General features: G+C 37.9%; 1 protein-coding gene across 1 annotated transcript in view; it reads right to left on the reverse strand.

Moving 5' to 3' along the window:
- GABRB3 (gamma-aminobutyric acid type A receptor subunit beta3) overlaps positions 1–15,100 on the reverse strand; it is a 114,560-nt gene that overhangs the window by 15,215 nt on the left and 84,245 nt on the right. The window contains exons 5-7 of the mRNA XM_082043435.1: positions 10,467–10,549; positions 9,254–9,391; positions 1,693–1,845 (exon numbers count right to left, since the gene is read on the reverse strand). Coding sequence (XP_081899561.1) covers positions 1,693–1,845; positions 9,254–9,391; positions 10,467–10,549 — 374 coding nt within the window. The remainder of the gene's footprint in view (positions 1–1,692; positions 1,846–9,253; positions 9,392–10,466; positions 10,550–15,100) is intronic.

The raw sequence follows: 15,100 nt of genomic DNA on the forward strand, positions 1-15,100 counted from the left end.
TTAAACTTTGACACCATTTCATATCAGCTTCAGAGTCATAAAGGGGCTATACAAAGGAATATAGCATTAGACCCATGGTACTGAAGTTTATTATACAAACATCACAGACATAACCACCAAGGCACTAATTGTTTTCTCAGAAGAACCTACTAGATGGATTTTCATTCTCTCAAAAGGACTTTCTATCAATGCGAAATAGAGCATTTGGGGTCCTGAGCTTGCTTTGAATGTACTCTGACTTTTGATTTAATATTAGTGTTATCACAGTATGGTACTTGATGAACTTTTACACAGAAATAGGCCACATGAGGTAGTCCTATTCCTTAAACAAGCTAAAAAACATGTGAACACGCTACAGAAGGGCATGGAATGTCACTCAGTTTGGTAACTTCTCTCTAAGCATCTGTTCTCTGCAATCCTGGCCAGCATGTAAAATCTAGATGCTGACTGATGTGTTTGAAATATTCCCCTCACTTAGCCATAATGTCTCCAGGATGGATTTTTGGTATCCAGTAGCTCATTTATGAACACAACAGAGATGTTTGGACTCTATGTCCCACTTCCCGTGAAGCTACTGCTTAGGTAGCTTCTGAGTGGCAATGCCAGATTGTGTCATGCCCACGTGCAACAGCTAATCCACAAGATCTGTAGAACTATTATACAGCAAATGCAGTTAATCTACAATATCTTCAGTTATCTAAGTTCAGATACTAGGATGCAATATGATATTGCACAAAGGTATAGGTGTAGCTGCCCAAGTTCCTTTGATATGTGGGAGGTGGGGAATCATATGGACACAGGTTGGAGTTCTAGTTCGCTGTGTTAGATATCAGAAAAATAAGGGAACCATGGAATATGTTCCTGTTTTAAGAAGAGAAGAGAGTATAGCAGGAAGTTATACAGCATAGGTTTAGTGACAAGTTTTGGGCAGGAAGCTATTGGGAAGCACAGGGCTGAAGACAGGATTTCAGATTAGAGGTAGAAATAGTCATAAGGATTTATGGATCCATTTAATCTTCCTTTTCTACAGCTATCCCTGAGTATGCTTTATAACTGATGAAATATCTCCTGTGAGATATTTTGGAGCCATCTTCCCTTATCTAAAGGATACTTCGGTCTGAAAATGTCTGGGATCACCAACCTGTGTTAAATCCATGTTTTTCTGCCATGAGGTAAATGACACTTTGTCATAAAAATGCACTAGACATACTGTGCATTCTGAGGGTGAGATGGGATGTCATGGTCCATAACTGAGATGCCCCTGCCCTCTTAACTAGCACATGGTTCTCGAGGTCTATTCCTGCCATTGTCAGTTAAAGCACGCAGGACCTCAGGTGGAGCCTTGGAGCCACGCTTGTCTTCCCACACTAAGCTGGACTAAAAGCCCACGCTCAAGCCCTTGGAGTATGATTCTGGAGCTCATCCCCCCACCGAAGCTACTGACAACAACGTTAACTGTGATGAGAACAAGGCTGGGACCCATATGAGCAGCTAATGCCAGAGATTTAGTGGTAGCTACGGTCTTGCATGCAGGGGAAAAGTCATCACTTTTGAGGCAATACTGAATGACATGATTTTGACATAAATTATTTTGGAATATCAAAACACTGACATCATGTTGCAGTCTTTAACAACCTCTGAAGGCAACATTCAGTCTGACATTTTAATGTCCCACTCATTCTTAGCACATACCAAGGGCAACTCTTGCTGCTGATGCATCGTAATTGATCCAGAATGACACCCATGATAAAATGGTAATCAGTATGGAGGGCATGTAGGTTTGAAGAATAAAGTATCCAATATTTCTTTTCAACCTGAAGCTCAGTGAGAGTCTTGGATAGGCACCTGAGGAAAGGGAGAGGAAAACACCGTTATTCATACTGAAGAAAAGACACTTGTGGATACTTGTTTTCAGTTTCTGTAGAAACTAAAGCGTGCACATTTTACGGGGTAGTATGACATCTGCAGAACAGTAGGGGAAACACCTTCACTGTGTTACTGGTTGGTATTAAAAGAAACCTTGCAGTGAATATAGTGATATCCAAGCAATTTGTTTTTGGGAAGAAAAGAGAGAGTAAGTTATTCTAAATTATTGAACAGATGGGTGAGCACCAGATAGCTTTTAAAAACAGATTATTAGGTCTCCAAGCAAAATGCTTACCCAAATACGCAGTTTTATGTGTAGTATTTATATTGAGAGGGTTAGCAATATGCATATTTTTGTATTTACATGGAGGAGTTGTTCATGAGATGGCACTTCTTCATTGCAGCTGAACTATAAGAAACATTCTACTTGTGGTGTCAAAAATAAATTGTAATGTATCTGAGTGAGGAAAAGCCTTCAGACCAGATCCAAAGGCCTTTAACATTGATTAGATCTGGATAGGATTTTTCTTCCAAAAATATTTTAATCAATAAAAGAGAAAATTTTCTATGTCTGTGTACATATACATACAGTATATAGAGTAATCATTAATTCTTACAATTTGAGTAAATAAATAATGAAAAAAATAATAACCTCAATGTCAACGTTTCAAACAAAACATTTTCTTATTCAACATCAAACTGACATATTTCAAAATTAGTGTTACTCTTGCTGAAAATATTTTATATATTTAGAAATCTCAAACAGTTAAAAAAATTAGAACTTCTTTCACCAAATGCAGAGAATCAAATCTGAGTACAGCTGTACAAGACAAAGGTAGTAAATCACACAACACTAGCTCCATGATTTCAGTGTTTGCATTACAAGTCTTAGATGCAATACTTCTAATAGCTCATCTAAAAGCTCTAGTTATAGTCAACATCCTCATAAACATTACTGAACATTCCGAGGGCCCAACTACATATTAGATTACCTCCCATCCACTCCAATGCAAATATGTGCAAGATACAGAAGATTACATCTAGAAACAATTTAAAAATTACAAACTTCCCTTTAAAATACGTTCATATGTTTGCATATGAAAAAATGCTACACTGTTTCCAGGCAGCAGAAGCATCCAGGGATCATCAAACTTTGTGCAAGGATCCTTAACTGTTTTATCAAACAATGTCAGAGGAACTACCAGTGGAAAGAAATATCTGGTAGATGTATTGAGTTGCTGTGATTACTTCAATCAGTAATATTTTTTTTTTCCAGGATGAAAAGCCTTCTAGTTTCACCAACAGAACAATATTGGTAGAGTCAGAACAACTTACTTAATAATGAAAATCAGACCAAGGTTTTCTGTAGTCTAAAGCAATCAATATAATCTCAGCGAAGAATCATTTAGACTTTAGTTTGCTTTAAATCTTCATTTTCCAATGACCAATGTTTAATTCCAAAAGACAAATTCTCTCTTTGAAACCATGCATGCTTTTTTTGCTAATAAAGCTTAAATTTTTAATTGAGCTTCTTATGAAACCGTTTCCATGGCCTTGTGTATGCAAACTATGTAAATAAAACAGGAACAGACTCTGCCATCATGAAGTACATAAAAAATGTAGTGGACCTGATCACCTTTCTGCAGTAAGAGTAGTGCACCAGACAGAAATCTTTATAAAGCTCTGTTAAGGAAAATTATTTCATATAATATACCACCCACGTAAAGGATTCTCTACAAATCTGTTCCTTTCTAAATGCCCTGTCCAGGTCTGGGTGCCTGTGGAATATCACTGACAGAGGAGATGACTGGACAATCTCCCACAAAATACTGATTCTTTGATAAATAGTCTGCAGAATTAACTCAAGAAGGTTCAGTGGAACTGAATCACTGAAAGCTGCTTCTTAGGTTGCTCCGGTGCCAAGGACCCTGGATGCACTGGGGAACCTCAGAGACAGAGGAGAGCACTTTACTATTGATAAAGCAGAGAAAATGGTGTGGATGGAAGAGGAGCATGTCAACAGTAGAGAGAAGTAATGTGTCACCTATGTCAGTAGTAATGTTCAGTCATGAAATCCTGAACTGAGAAACAGTATGACAGAGCAAACTTTAGACACTTATTTTGAATGCTTCACCTGTGATCATCATCCACTGCCTATCACCATCTCCGTTTAATGAGACAAAATGAGTACTGAAACTAGTGAGACCTGGCCTTAAAGATGGACTCTCCAGACAGACTGTCTCAAGGACAGAGACTTCAACACAAAGTTGTTTTAAGCACCAGGTCCTTTGTGCAGAATCTAGAAGATTCTAGAAGAACCCTAAGAACCATACCTAGGGCCAGGGCTGTCAGTGCTGGCTGACCTCCTGCTCTAGAACTGGAGCTGGACTGTAATACAGAGATACAATTGCAAATCTGAAGGTGCACTCTTCCTTTTGAGACGAACTGTAACATTTAGACACCAGCACGTAGTTGGCGGATATGACATAGCCTCTACATGTGGGCACGACATAGCCCCTACATCTCTTTGACCAGCAGCTGAAGACTAAGAAGGCTGCCCTATGCCACCTCAAGTAGCAGTTGATTAAGCGGCTCACTTGAACTGGTATACACCAGCTGGGTGTCTAAGCTCCAAATACATTTACAGGACAGTTGGTTTATCTAGTCAATCTTGTAAACAAAACCTAGAGAAATATCCTTCTCCTCCAAAAATAGACTCCTGTTGGTAGACTGAATTTGTCTCCAGACTCCACCGACTGTATTGACTAAGTTATCATCAACTAAGTTCCCTAGAGCATATGTAGACACTGAGATTATATTCACCTTAAATCAGAGCAAGATGAATCCCAGCCCTGCAAGTCTCAGAGTAGGTTTTGAGGGTCTGTGGTTCCTGGGAAATATAACTAAAACTCTTGCTGGCATCACAGCTACTAACTAGAACTGACACATTGCTCAGTTTTATAGAAGTAAATAGGATGTCATCCTGTTTTGTGGTGATTTTCCAAGCTCAAATTTTATTGGGAGGTCTGGATCTTGGCAAATTTCAGAATAATTTGGTCTTTGTATAGTTCAGGTCGAAATTGAAACATGAACTAGTATCTTTATTTTTCTGTACTATGTGGCCAGAGTTCTCCTTTAGGTAGCTCTCCCTGAGATTACTAAAGTTGATATTACTTTCACCTGTATTGCTTTTATGTGTTCACACATGATCCATTTTTCTTGTCTCCAGCCTGCCATCTCTGCTATAGTATCTCACCTCCAGCAAACAGACCACAGGAACTTGTGGGGGAAAGAAAATGTTAAAAGAAGGAACGCTCGTTATTTCCCTTGCTTATTTCCCCCGATTTGTCCAGATGGCTAAAACGCAGTTGAAAGGATGGGTCCTAACCTGCATGGAACACAGGCTGTAAGTCCAGATCTTTATTTATCTAAGAAGGAACCATCTTGTGTAATGTATTTAATAAAAATTGATTTCTTGTTGAGCTTAACAATTATACTGTTACTTGCCTGATTATGCTTGGATAACGATTTGTCAATTAAGGCTCAGCACATTTAAAGATTAATTACCAGGAAACTCTAGTTGTTAACATTCCATCAACATTTGTTTTTTGCCTAAAGAACAGTGTTGCTGTTCAGGGACCAGATTTGTTACTCTTCTTCCCATCTCATATAACATGTTGATGTCTATGGGCTAATTTAAATAGTACAGGAATTTGGCCTGAAGTATTTAAATCTAATAACAGTACTGAGAATGCAGGCATGAAAACAGATACTTAATCAATAACCAAGCTCAAAATATTCCTCCTTCATATATTTGGGCACTTGGTAAAAAGTAATTACTTGTTTCTCTTTCAATTGCATTAAAAGCTAGCAAGCTGAAATATCTAGCTCCAAGGCTAAATTAGTCTCTTGCTGTTTTATCCAAGTATGAAGCAAGATAACAGAGTTGGTCAGTTACAGAATTCTTATTTTAATGTGTTCTTCTGGGAAGGTTCTGCAGCTAATTGGAAATGTACTTTACAGATTGATCTTTCAGGATACAGCAAATAATTAATTTCCAAATCTTTTAAGACTACTCTCCTCTGACCAACAGGTTGCTTATCTGGCTCTGACTGCTATGCATCTTTGAAGCTTTTAGGTGGTGTTTTACATATCTGCATCCCTGTTCAGTTTCTTAGCATTTCTGCATAACAGACATTTAGGAGGCAGATCCAACACACATTTCAGGTGTTTGCATGCAGATATTTACACGTGGTTGGTGCGTAAGCTCTCAGTGTAAACCATGAAGATCTAGAATTAAGGTCAATCAGTTCTAAGGGTATGATTCAATTCCCTATACAGAGGTGTCTAATGCCATTTGAGATGCATTAGGCTACTGAAGAGTAGAACTTACTACTAGTCAAGTAATTAACACTGAGGCACTAGATTGGCACATAGGACACAAGACTAAGACTCCGGAACAGCAGCCTGACTACCAAGCAGGATGCTCTACACCATCTAAAGAGGTACCTACGTTTAGGTAACTGAATTGTGTCCTAAGAGCTATTGACTTGACAGAACAGAGGTGTTCAAGAGCAGAATAGCTCTTTAGGCTGCATTGACGGCACTGATTTGATGTCATTTGACTATGAGCTTAATTCAGTTACTGACACATAGGCCTCCAGTGTCATTTTAGAGGTCTTATGACCTTCAGATGATATTAGAAGGATAATTAAACAATTTTTTTTTTCTTCCCAGCAATTTAAATGCTCCTGCTTCTTTTCACCAAGGATAAAGAGAACAAGCTATTCCCCGTGTCTTTGCAGACGGCTTCTAGATATTTCAAGACTTCAATTCCCACCAGGTTTTCTCTTTTTTAAACTACACAATCATATCTGGCTCTCCGGCAATCTCATGTATTGCACTTTCTGGACTTCTTACTTACTAATTTTCCCTGGACCCTCTTCTGTTGCTCCACAACTGTCCTGAGAGTGCTGGCCATGACCACAAATACGCACCTCAGGCCTTAGTAATGCAAGTCAGATTCCTTGTAGGATGTGGTGTGCTGTTTGTTTTTTTTTTTCCCCAAAAAAAGGTGTTATTGGCTCATGTTCAGTCTGAGATCAAGAGTAACCCCTAGATTTCTACACACAGAATTCTAGCCTAACCTGGTATTCCCTCTCCTGAATTTGGATAGGAACAATTAGTTGTGCGAATGCTGTGTTTTGCAGTTGCCCATACTGGCCTTTATACTTTTTTCAGACCCATTTGCTAACTTGGTAAGATCATTTTTAACTCCAATGCTATGCTTCAACATGCATGCAGTTCCTCCAGTGTTGTTGCAGCCCTGCACAGCTTTATGTCATTATCTCTGGGTTTTTTCTCATGCTTACTGTTGCTTCTCAGTAACTATGGGAACAGATTTTTTTCATTTGCAGAAGTTCGACAAGATTATACAGCACTGTTCCTCATGGAGGATAGGATAACTAACTACTCCAAAAGCTGTATATGGCATGGCTCTCAAGTCTTCTTTTAGTTTTATACAATCAAAGCACACTAGTACTGAAATATCTGAAATGTTCACTGAGATACTGTGCTCAAAGAACTAATATCTTCCCTTGAGACTTCCATAACCTCAAAGCCAAAAAAAAAAAAAAAAAGCATGCCTGACTTATTTTCCACAAAAATGTAGAAACTGGCCCTAATTACTAGGACCATAAAAAAGTAGTGTCTTCAGAAGAAATTCAGAAGAGTGTGCTGACTTTATCTGCCAGATTCACTAGCACGCTTCAGATTTACAATGAAATATGTGTTTTTGAGAAACAAATGTGACATCTTCCCTGCATGGAAACACTTCTCGCATAATTACATAATTAATAAAGCATTTTTATAATGTCCTGTGCCAAATAATAGTAAATTCAGTATTGTGTCTTCATCAGTGACAAAAATTATATGCTTCAGAAAACAGTACAAGAAACATGGAGTAATCTGTTCTCTGTGACTGTCTCATCCTACTCCATAATGTTAAGCTGTCTTAAACCCTGGAGTACGAGACTTTTTTACTCCTTCTACAAGATTTTTGGAAAGAACTGTTATGACCCTGAAAATATGGTTAGTCATATAAGTGTCTACTCCTTGTTTTTATTTTCTCTCATATTTGGTTCACAGCTCTTTGGTTTTCTCTTTTTTTCTGAATTTATCAAATCTCTCTCATCTCTAAATTACTAAATCACGCCCTTACTGAAATATTTTATCATGAACTAAAAGGTGGCTTTGGACTGTCATGAAAACTTCACAAATGAGTTCTCTGTACTCTCACTGTTGACTCAAAGAGCCATTCTACAAAAGCATACCCAGTCCTGTGGAGGGGTAGGCAAACTCTGGCTGCCAAAGGGGACACAAGCCACAGAATGGAGGGATATAGGATTAGAGTATCTGTTTCTCTGGAGAAAAAATGCTTCCATTCACGATGATAAACAAGAACAGCAGCAGTTGGCAAACTCCCTTGTATTAATTTCAGTCCCAGCAATATTTACATTTTGTTCTGAAATACAATTCGTGTTTATGTGTACTTTGAAACAGATGCTGTGCCCAAAGAGTGGGTGAAGTGATGCTTACAAACATAATAGAGCCATGCTTCATTTGTTCTAGTGTGCTGGGACAGATGGAACAGCACACTCCTGTGGTCTGAAGAACACGAAAAGCTGGAGCCCCCAAACTGTGGCCCCACACTTGCTGATGGCTTTATGTGTTGCTTTGGTCTTGTCACATATAACAACATTTTCCTATGCTGGTGTGTAACATTGAACATGTAAATCAATGCTGCACTTTGTCACCTGGAGACTTCCAATGCTGTGAATTACCATAACTTTTATTACATATTCAAGGAAACAAGAAGGAAACCCAGGGATTTAATTTTAGTGTCATAGCATTGGCTATGCATACAGTATTATATACCCATCAGTGCAAATCAAGATATAAACGGCATTACATTCACTATACAACAACAAAACAAATATGCACTGAAAAGTAGTAGGGAAGTGTTGATAAAAACAGTGGCTTTTTGGCCTAGTATGCCAAAACATACTTATGTAGGATCGCCAATCCTTTAGGCTACATTTAAGCTGATGACTCAGAGGTGAATGGCTTCCTATTTTTTTACATCACAAATATTTAGGCACCTGGTTAAGTATCACATACACACAAACACACACAGAAAAAAAAAAAAAAAAGAAAAATAAACAAGATATGCTATTTCATGGGCTCCTGCCTCCAGACTTTATCAAGTAAGTAATTTCTTTAGCCAAACACACAACACAGTGCTAAGTCTATATATAATTATGATTAATAAAACAATAACTGTTGTACACAAAGAAATTAAACACAACAAGAAAATTACAATACTTGCCTGTGGCAAAGACAACATTCTTTGACACCAGTCTATATTCCACGATGGAGAACTGAGGAAGCTCAATCCTCTCCACACCAGTGACTGCATTATCTCCACCTCTCCAGTAGAACTCTATGTCGTCAGTTGTGTAGCCATCTGCAGGCAAAGCAGGAGAGTAAGTCAGAAACAACAGCAGACTCAAATGCACCTTCAAACACAGTGCATACGGTTTGTCATTTGAGACAATGAAAAGAATCAGAACAGCTGAAGTGGTGTTCTGCTCTGCATGCCTGTGGGAAGGTCTCCCTAAAAGCTGTGCCATTACAATCTGTGCAGGAATTTGAGGCAAAATACTGTTGTTGTTTTGTTGTTTATTTTATCTTTTTTGGTATCACTCTCATAAAATTTACATGAGGATTAATGGCCCCTAAAAGACAGAAAATGCTACCCAATAATCTGCAGAATTGCAGATTAGCATGATTTAAGACATCATACACATTTAGCAATGAAACCAAATGTATATTTCTGCTGATAAACACCAGAAAAAGATGGATTATTCAATGAATACAGGCAAAAATAACTGTGGCAGATCTTTTCCACTAAACTGAAGAATGTGAGTCACAGCATTTCCATTAGCTTCTCTAGTGGAGGACTACAGTTGAATAGAGAATATGTACTAGTATTTTCTGTATATGGCCCATAATCTCCGGCCAGTAACAGGACTGGAGTAGGAACTCCTGAAGTACAAAGATACATTTGAATTTGCAGTCCTAGGACATGACTGGGTGGAAGATAGCATCTGGTTCTGTGCAGAACACAACTGCAAATCATAAATGGGGCTGATCTGAAAGCCCAGGCGGGTTCTGTAACAAGACCATTCATGCATAAAAAAGCATACTGAAAGAAAATGATATCACAGTGTTTGCTCTCTTGAAAAGGAATCTGATTAAAATATGAACATTTATTCTCTTGTGTTGAGGATAAGCACTGTCACTGACAAGTCAGCGGTTTCATTCTGTCCTATACCCATTTTTCTAGGATATATCCATCCATCTAGAAATGGATGACCCCTTATATTTTTTTTAAAAGTCAAATAAACAAACAAACAAAAGGTGATAATTACATGATTCACATAGTTTTTATAGACATCAGTGTAAATATTACAGTTTTATAAAAGGAAAACCACCCTGCATCTGAACAAGGTTTTACATGCATTTTCTTATGTACATACAGCTTTCTATTTCCAGAGTGCAGTTCTGTTCATCTAATGGGTATCTTCTTAAGTCCATCATGCAAGCTGCAGTGGTTGTGATTCTGTAATACAAACATCACAGAGAATTACTGTACAGCCAGTATTCCAGGTTTTGTTTTGTTCATTTTGTGAAGTGAGGACTCTCTAAAGAATAGCTTACAATAAATGAGAATCTGGTCCATGGTTTTACATGGAGCAGCAGCTTAATATAACAACGGTTGCACTGACTGCAATGGAACAATCCATTGTGACTTGCCCTTATGCAACCAGTCCCTTTGGGCTTCAATGGACCTATCTGCATATGCAAACATTACACAAACATTTGCTGAGATTAAAAAATACGACTTTATATCTGAAAATGTGAAGCAAAAAAAGTCTGCTACAAATGTCAAAATCATTAGAGCTGTGTGAATAACAGATACTTTGGTTTTATGTCATCTCTAGAAGAAACCTGAAATGTTGAAAAACTGTCTGAAGTTCAGCAAAATACTTTTTCAAAGTTGAATATATTTCTCTGTTTTTTAAAAGTAAAGAGGATTTTGTAATTAAGTGTCATATAGAACTTGAAATTTTCTCCACAAATAACAATATATTTTTGCTTCCTGATTTCCAGTGCAGGCAATTTAGCACACTAAGGATTAATGTGCAAAATGTGTCACTATCGATGAATCTGCATTATTCATTAAGCTCTTCTATATCAGGAGTGTCAACAATACACATGCACAATCAAAACCATTGTATTAACAGCTTCACACAGCATCAGCACTTTATTTTTAAATTAGTAGATTTATATATTTGTACTAACTTTTAGATAGATATAATCATATCTCATTATTAATCTTCAATGTATCTTAGTCTTTTGCTGAATCACAGCCTTCATCAAGAGTCTGTACATTATTATGCATAATTTTCCTTATAATGGCTCCATGTAAATTTCACATTCGAATTCTCTTCTTGGAGTGACTAGATCCATTCTTTACTGATCCTTTTCTGATAAAAACAAGTGATAGATCTTGTACACAGTTAGTTCCTAAACAAGTAACAGTCTGGTAATAATTTATGCTAGTAATATGAGAGGGGAAATGCCTTAAAAGTACCTCTAAAAGCTGGAACCCTCAATGTCAAGGTTTTGTCCATCTGTTTTCTGTTTTGAAGCCTTCTCTTCAATCCCTTAACCTTCAGAAATTACAGTCTTGTAATACTGTAAACTACTCTAAAATTCAGGGGCAACATTTCAAAAGGAGAAAAGTTGTTAGGTGCCTTTCTTCAGCTTTTTCACACTAAAAAACCCTTCTGTTGTTATTATGAATCCTCCATCCAGTCTCCCAGAAAAGAAAGGAAAGAATGCTTATCCTTTAGTATATAGGTTATTTCAGACAGATAACCACATAATATGCAAACGAAAGGATTAAGACCAATACAACTATCTCACAGGACAACAGAGGCCACCCTTCTCTGACTGAGAAGGTGCTTTTGTAAGAAAATGTTGTCATTTCTTTGCACAGGGAGGGACAGTTCTATGGGCACAAAGGCAATGGATGAACTAGGAGAGGAAAAAGGTCCAGGATCTGCTGCTACTTGTCGTATCTTCTCACCTGTGTTCCTACCAGTAGCCAGTGAGAAAGGCACACAGCTGACCTTTGTCCTTCCCAGCCATACCTATGGCATGATCTACAACTCTACAAATGCTGTTCACTCTGGGTGTCCTCTGAAGATGCTTATCTTAGTCCCACAGGCTTTCAGGTACTAAGTGTTCTATCACAGGAAGATACTCAGGTCAATCTTCCTCCAGCCGCCTGCTGGGAGATGCTCTGGTTCCTCTGTTAATACATGTCCCGGTGGGCAGGAATAGCTTACAAACAGCAATTACTCAGCTGCTTTGCAGTTTAGGGGGACATCTCTTCAGTCAACATCTGCAAGAGCCCTTCTGGACCCCTAAGCAAGGTTCTAGACATAGGGTTATTAATTATGGAGATTAATGTCTCCTCAATATGACAGCTACTAGCAGCTCTAGCTAAGCATATAAAACTAGGACTAGCCTAGGGTCTTAGAGGAGAAGATTTAGTCTTAAATCTGTGATCATTGACAAACATTTTAAATGACAAGGTCTTAGCAGTGATCAGTGTTACAAAGCCCTACTGACTGTGCAATTAAATGATCTTGCTCCTGAGTCAATTGGTAACTGTGCTCAAAGTAAAACAAGCAGGCACACTTGGGCGTTGCTGCTATGAGTTTTCTATTCCACACTTCAGTACACTCACTCAAGCTAACCCAGGGCTCATTTAAGATCCTGCAGGAGAATCCACATAATCTAAGTTGATACAAGAGGGAGTGTGGTACCAGGATCGTAACTATTACGTTGTATAACCAGCTTTAATGGCCAGCCATACAGATAATATGTACTCTACAAATGCTTAATTTGATAGAATTATTAAAAACCATGCATCTGGTCAACTTGCATTCAACTTACTAATTGCCTTATGACTTTTTAAGGAATACATTTTTATTTTTGCCTGTTCACATACCATAGTGGTTCTGTGTCACAAGTTCCTCTATGAGAAACTGCACACTCTTGCTCAAGTAACACTACAGCAAAATGTATGTTTTTAATTTCATAAATATCTACTAGCAAGGAAGATACGGCTAGATATACATAAAAACAGACTTATCCCATTTACTTCAAGTAAGTTGAGTGCTCAGAGGTCCCTCCTGAATGAATATTCAAGCAAGCAAATTTAACTTGCTCAAATGCTCACCAAAAGCAAATGTTAATTGCTCAGGCTTGTGCACGCTCCCAAGAAAAGCAGGTTTATTTTTTTATGGGATGGGATGCTGTGTGACACAGCAGGACAACAAGGTTTCAAGAACTCATCATCTCAGCAGTGACAGAGAAACAATTACGAGCCAGACAAAGATAAAGCAGTACACAGGTACACATACATTTTGGGTGAAAGCAATACACAAAGGAAATATTTTTAATTGTTTAGAAATCCCTAATCCAGATATCTGTCATCATGATAGAACTTCTCTTACCCTTCTCTGCTACTTTATTACTTGGCTGATTGCCTTTGATTATTTTGATATACTGCATAGGAACCTCAACTGTGATGTGCTGGGAGGTGCTGCATAAACAACCAACAGAAAGGTATTTTCTTTCCCCCAAAAGCTTACAATATAAATCAGTCTAAGCAATATAAATACTATGAGACTCGGTCACAGTCTTGATGGCTAATTTGATCCTCTTTTCATCTTGATACAGAAATACACTCATCCAAAAAAGAACAGAAGTGTGGTTGCCTTGTCTGATCTATCACAGCTAACCTTTTCAACTTGCAAACATCCATCATGTTTTATATTTGGGTGATAACTATGTGAGTTCTTTCAGATAAGACAAATATATCCCTCCATTCTATTTATTTATAACATTTAGCATTGTACTGCCTGAGAATAAGAGGTCTATATATGTCAAACACACAAGCAGTCGGAAAGAATATATTTTTGATCCCCGGTCTATAGAGTCATGACTTCCTTTTTTGGTATATTATGAAAAAAAGCTGTTGTATCATCATATGTCTTGTATATTGTTCTGAATGAGATGGAACAATGTCAGTATCATGGTCACAGAAAAAAAATCCCTAGAAAGGGGTTGAACTTCAAAAAGATACTATGCCATTCCCCCATCTTCACAGACTTTTGCTGCAGTAGCAAATTGCTTTCTCTGAAGTAGAGAGAAACCTTGGATTACCGAAGGTCAAGTCTTTCAAAACTATGATAAATTCTACATTGTCCAGAAGCAAACACAGCCAGTGTGGCCTCGGGATCACTTTTGTTATATATATTTTTGAGGAACTGCTTTGTTCCATGGATATTCTATAATCGGCTGCAACCCTCCGAAGTTTTCCCTATTTTTCTCAGTGACCCTGTGTTTTGTGGCACATAAAACTCATCTCGTCTCAGCCCACAAGATGAATCATCACTTCCAGACTGTGGCTTGAGGCCAATGACATTAGGATGTTCTGAAGCCACAACACAAGAAGTTAAGCTAGTAGGAGAGCAACACAAAGTTCAAGTCTTTAAATCAAAGGAGCTAAGGCTCAGAGATTTTCTTCCTTCTCATCACAATACCTTGTATTTTGACAAGACTGAATTTCAGAGAGTTAACCTTCATTAAGTAACTCAGCTGCTTCACACTATGGATATTGAATGCTTTCCGAGGAATGGGGAATCAAAGAAAGTTACCACGCACGAGCCACTGGTGAAATCCCTGTCAAGCAAATACCATCAAGCAAAATGCAGTCTGCTTGTGGACATTTACGTTTTGCAGAAGAGGAGGACAACTTATTCAAATATTCTATTTTACGACAGATAATCCTCACCTGAATGACTCCAAATGTTTTCAGAGTGTGAAAGAAAGAATTCTATATACTACTGTGATCACAAGAGTTCTAATCTCCATCAATCTTTTATTACATTTCACTGTGGGGATGGTTCTTGAGAGACAGTAAAGGAAACAAAAATATCTTGCAACTTTTGTTATATTCAGCTATTTGTGGAAAGAATCTTAAACCTGCAGTGTTCCATATTGGGTTAAAAGTATGCAAGATGAAAGCCTC

This window comes from Streptopelia decaocto (genome assembly GCF_964273445.1).
Source record: "Streptopelia decaocto genome assembly, chromosome: 1".
NCBI lineage: Eukaryota > Metazoa > Chordata > Aves > Columbiformes > Columbidae > Streptopelia > Streptopelia decaocto.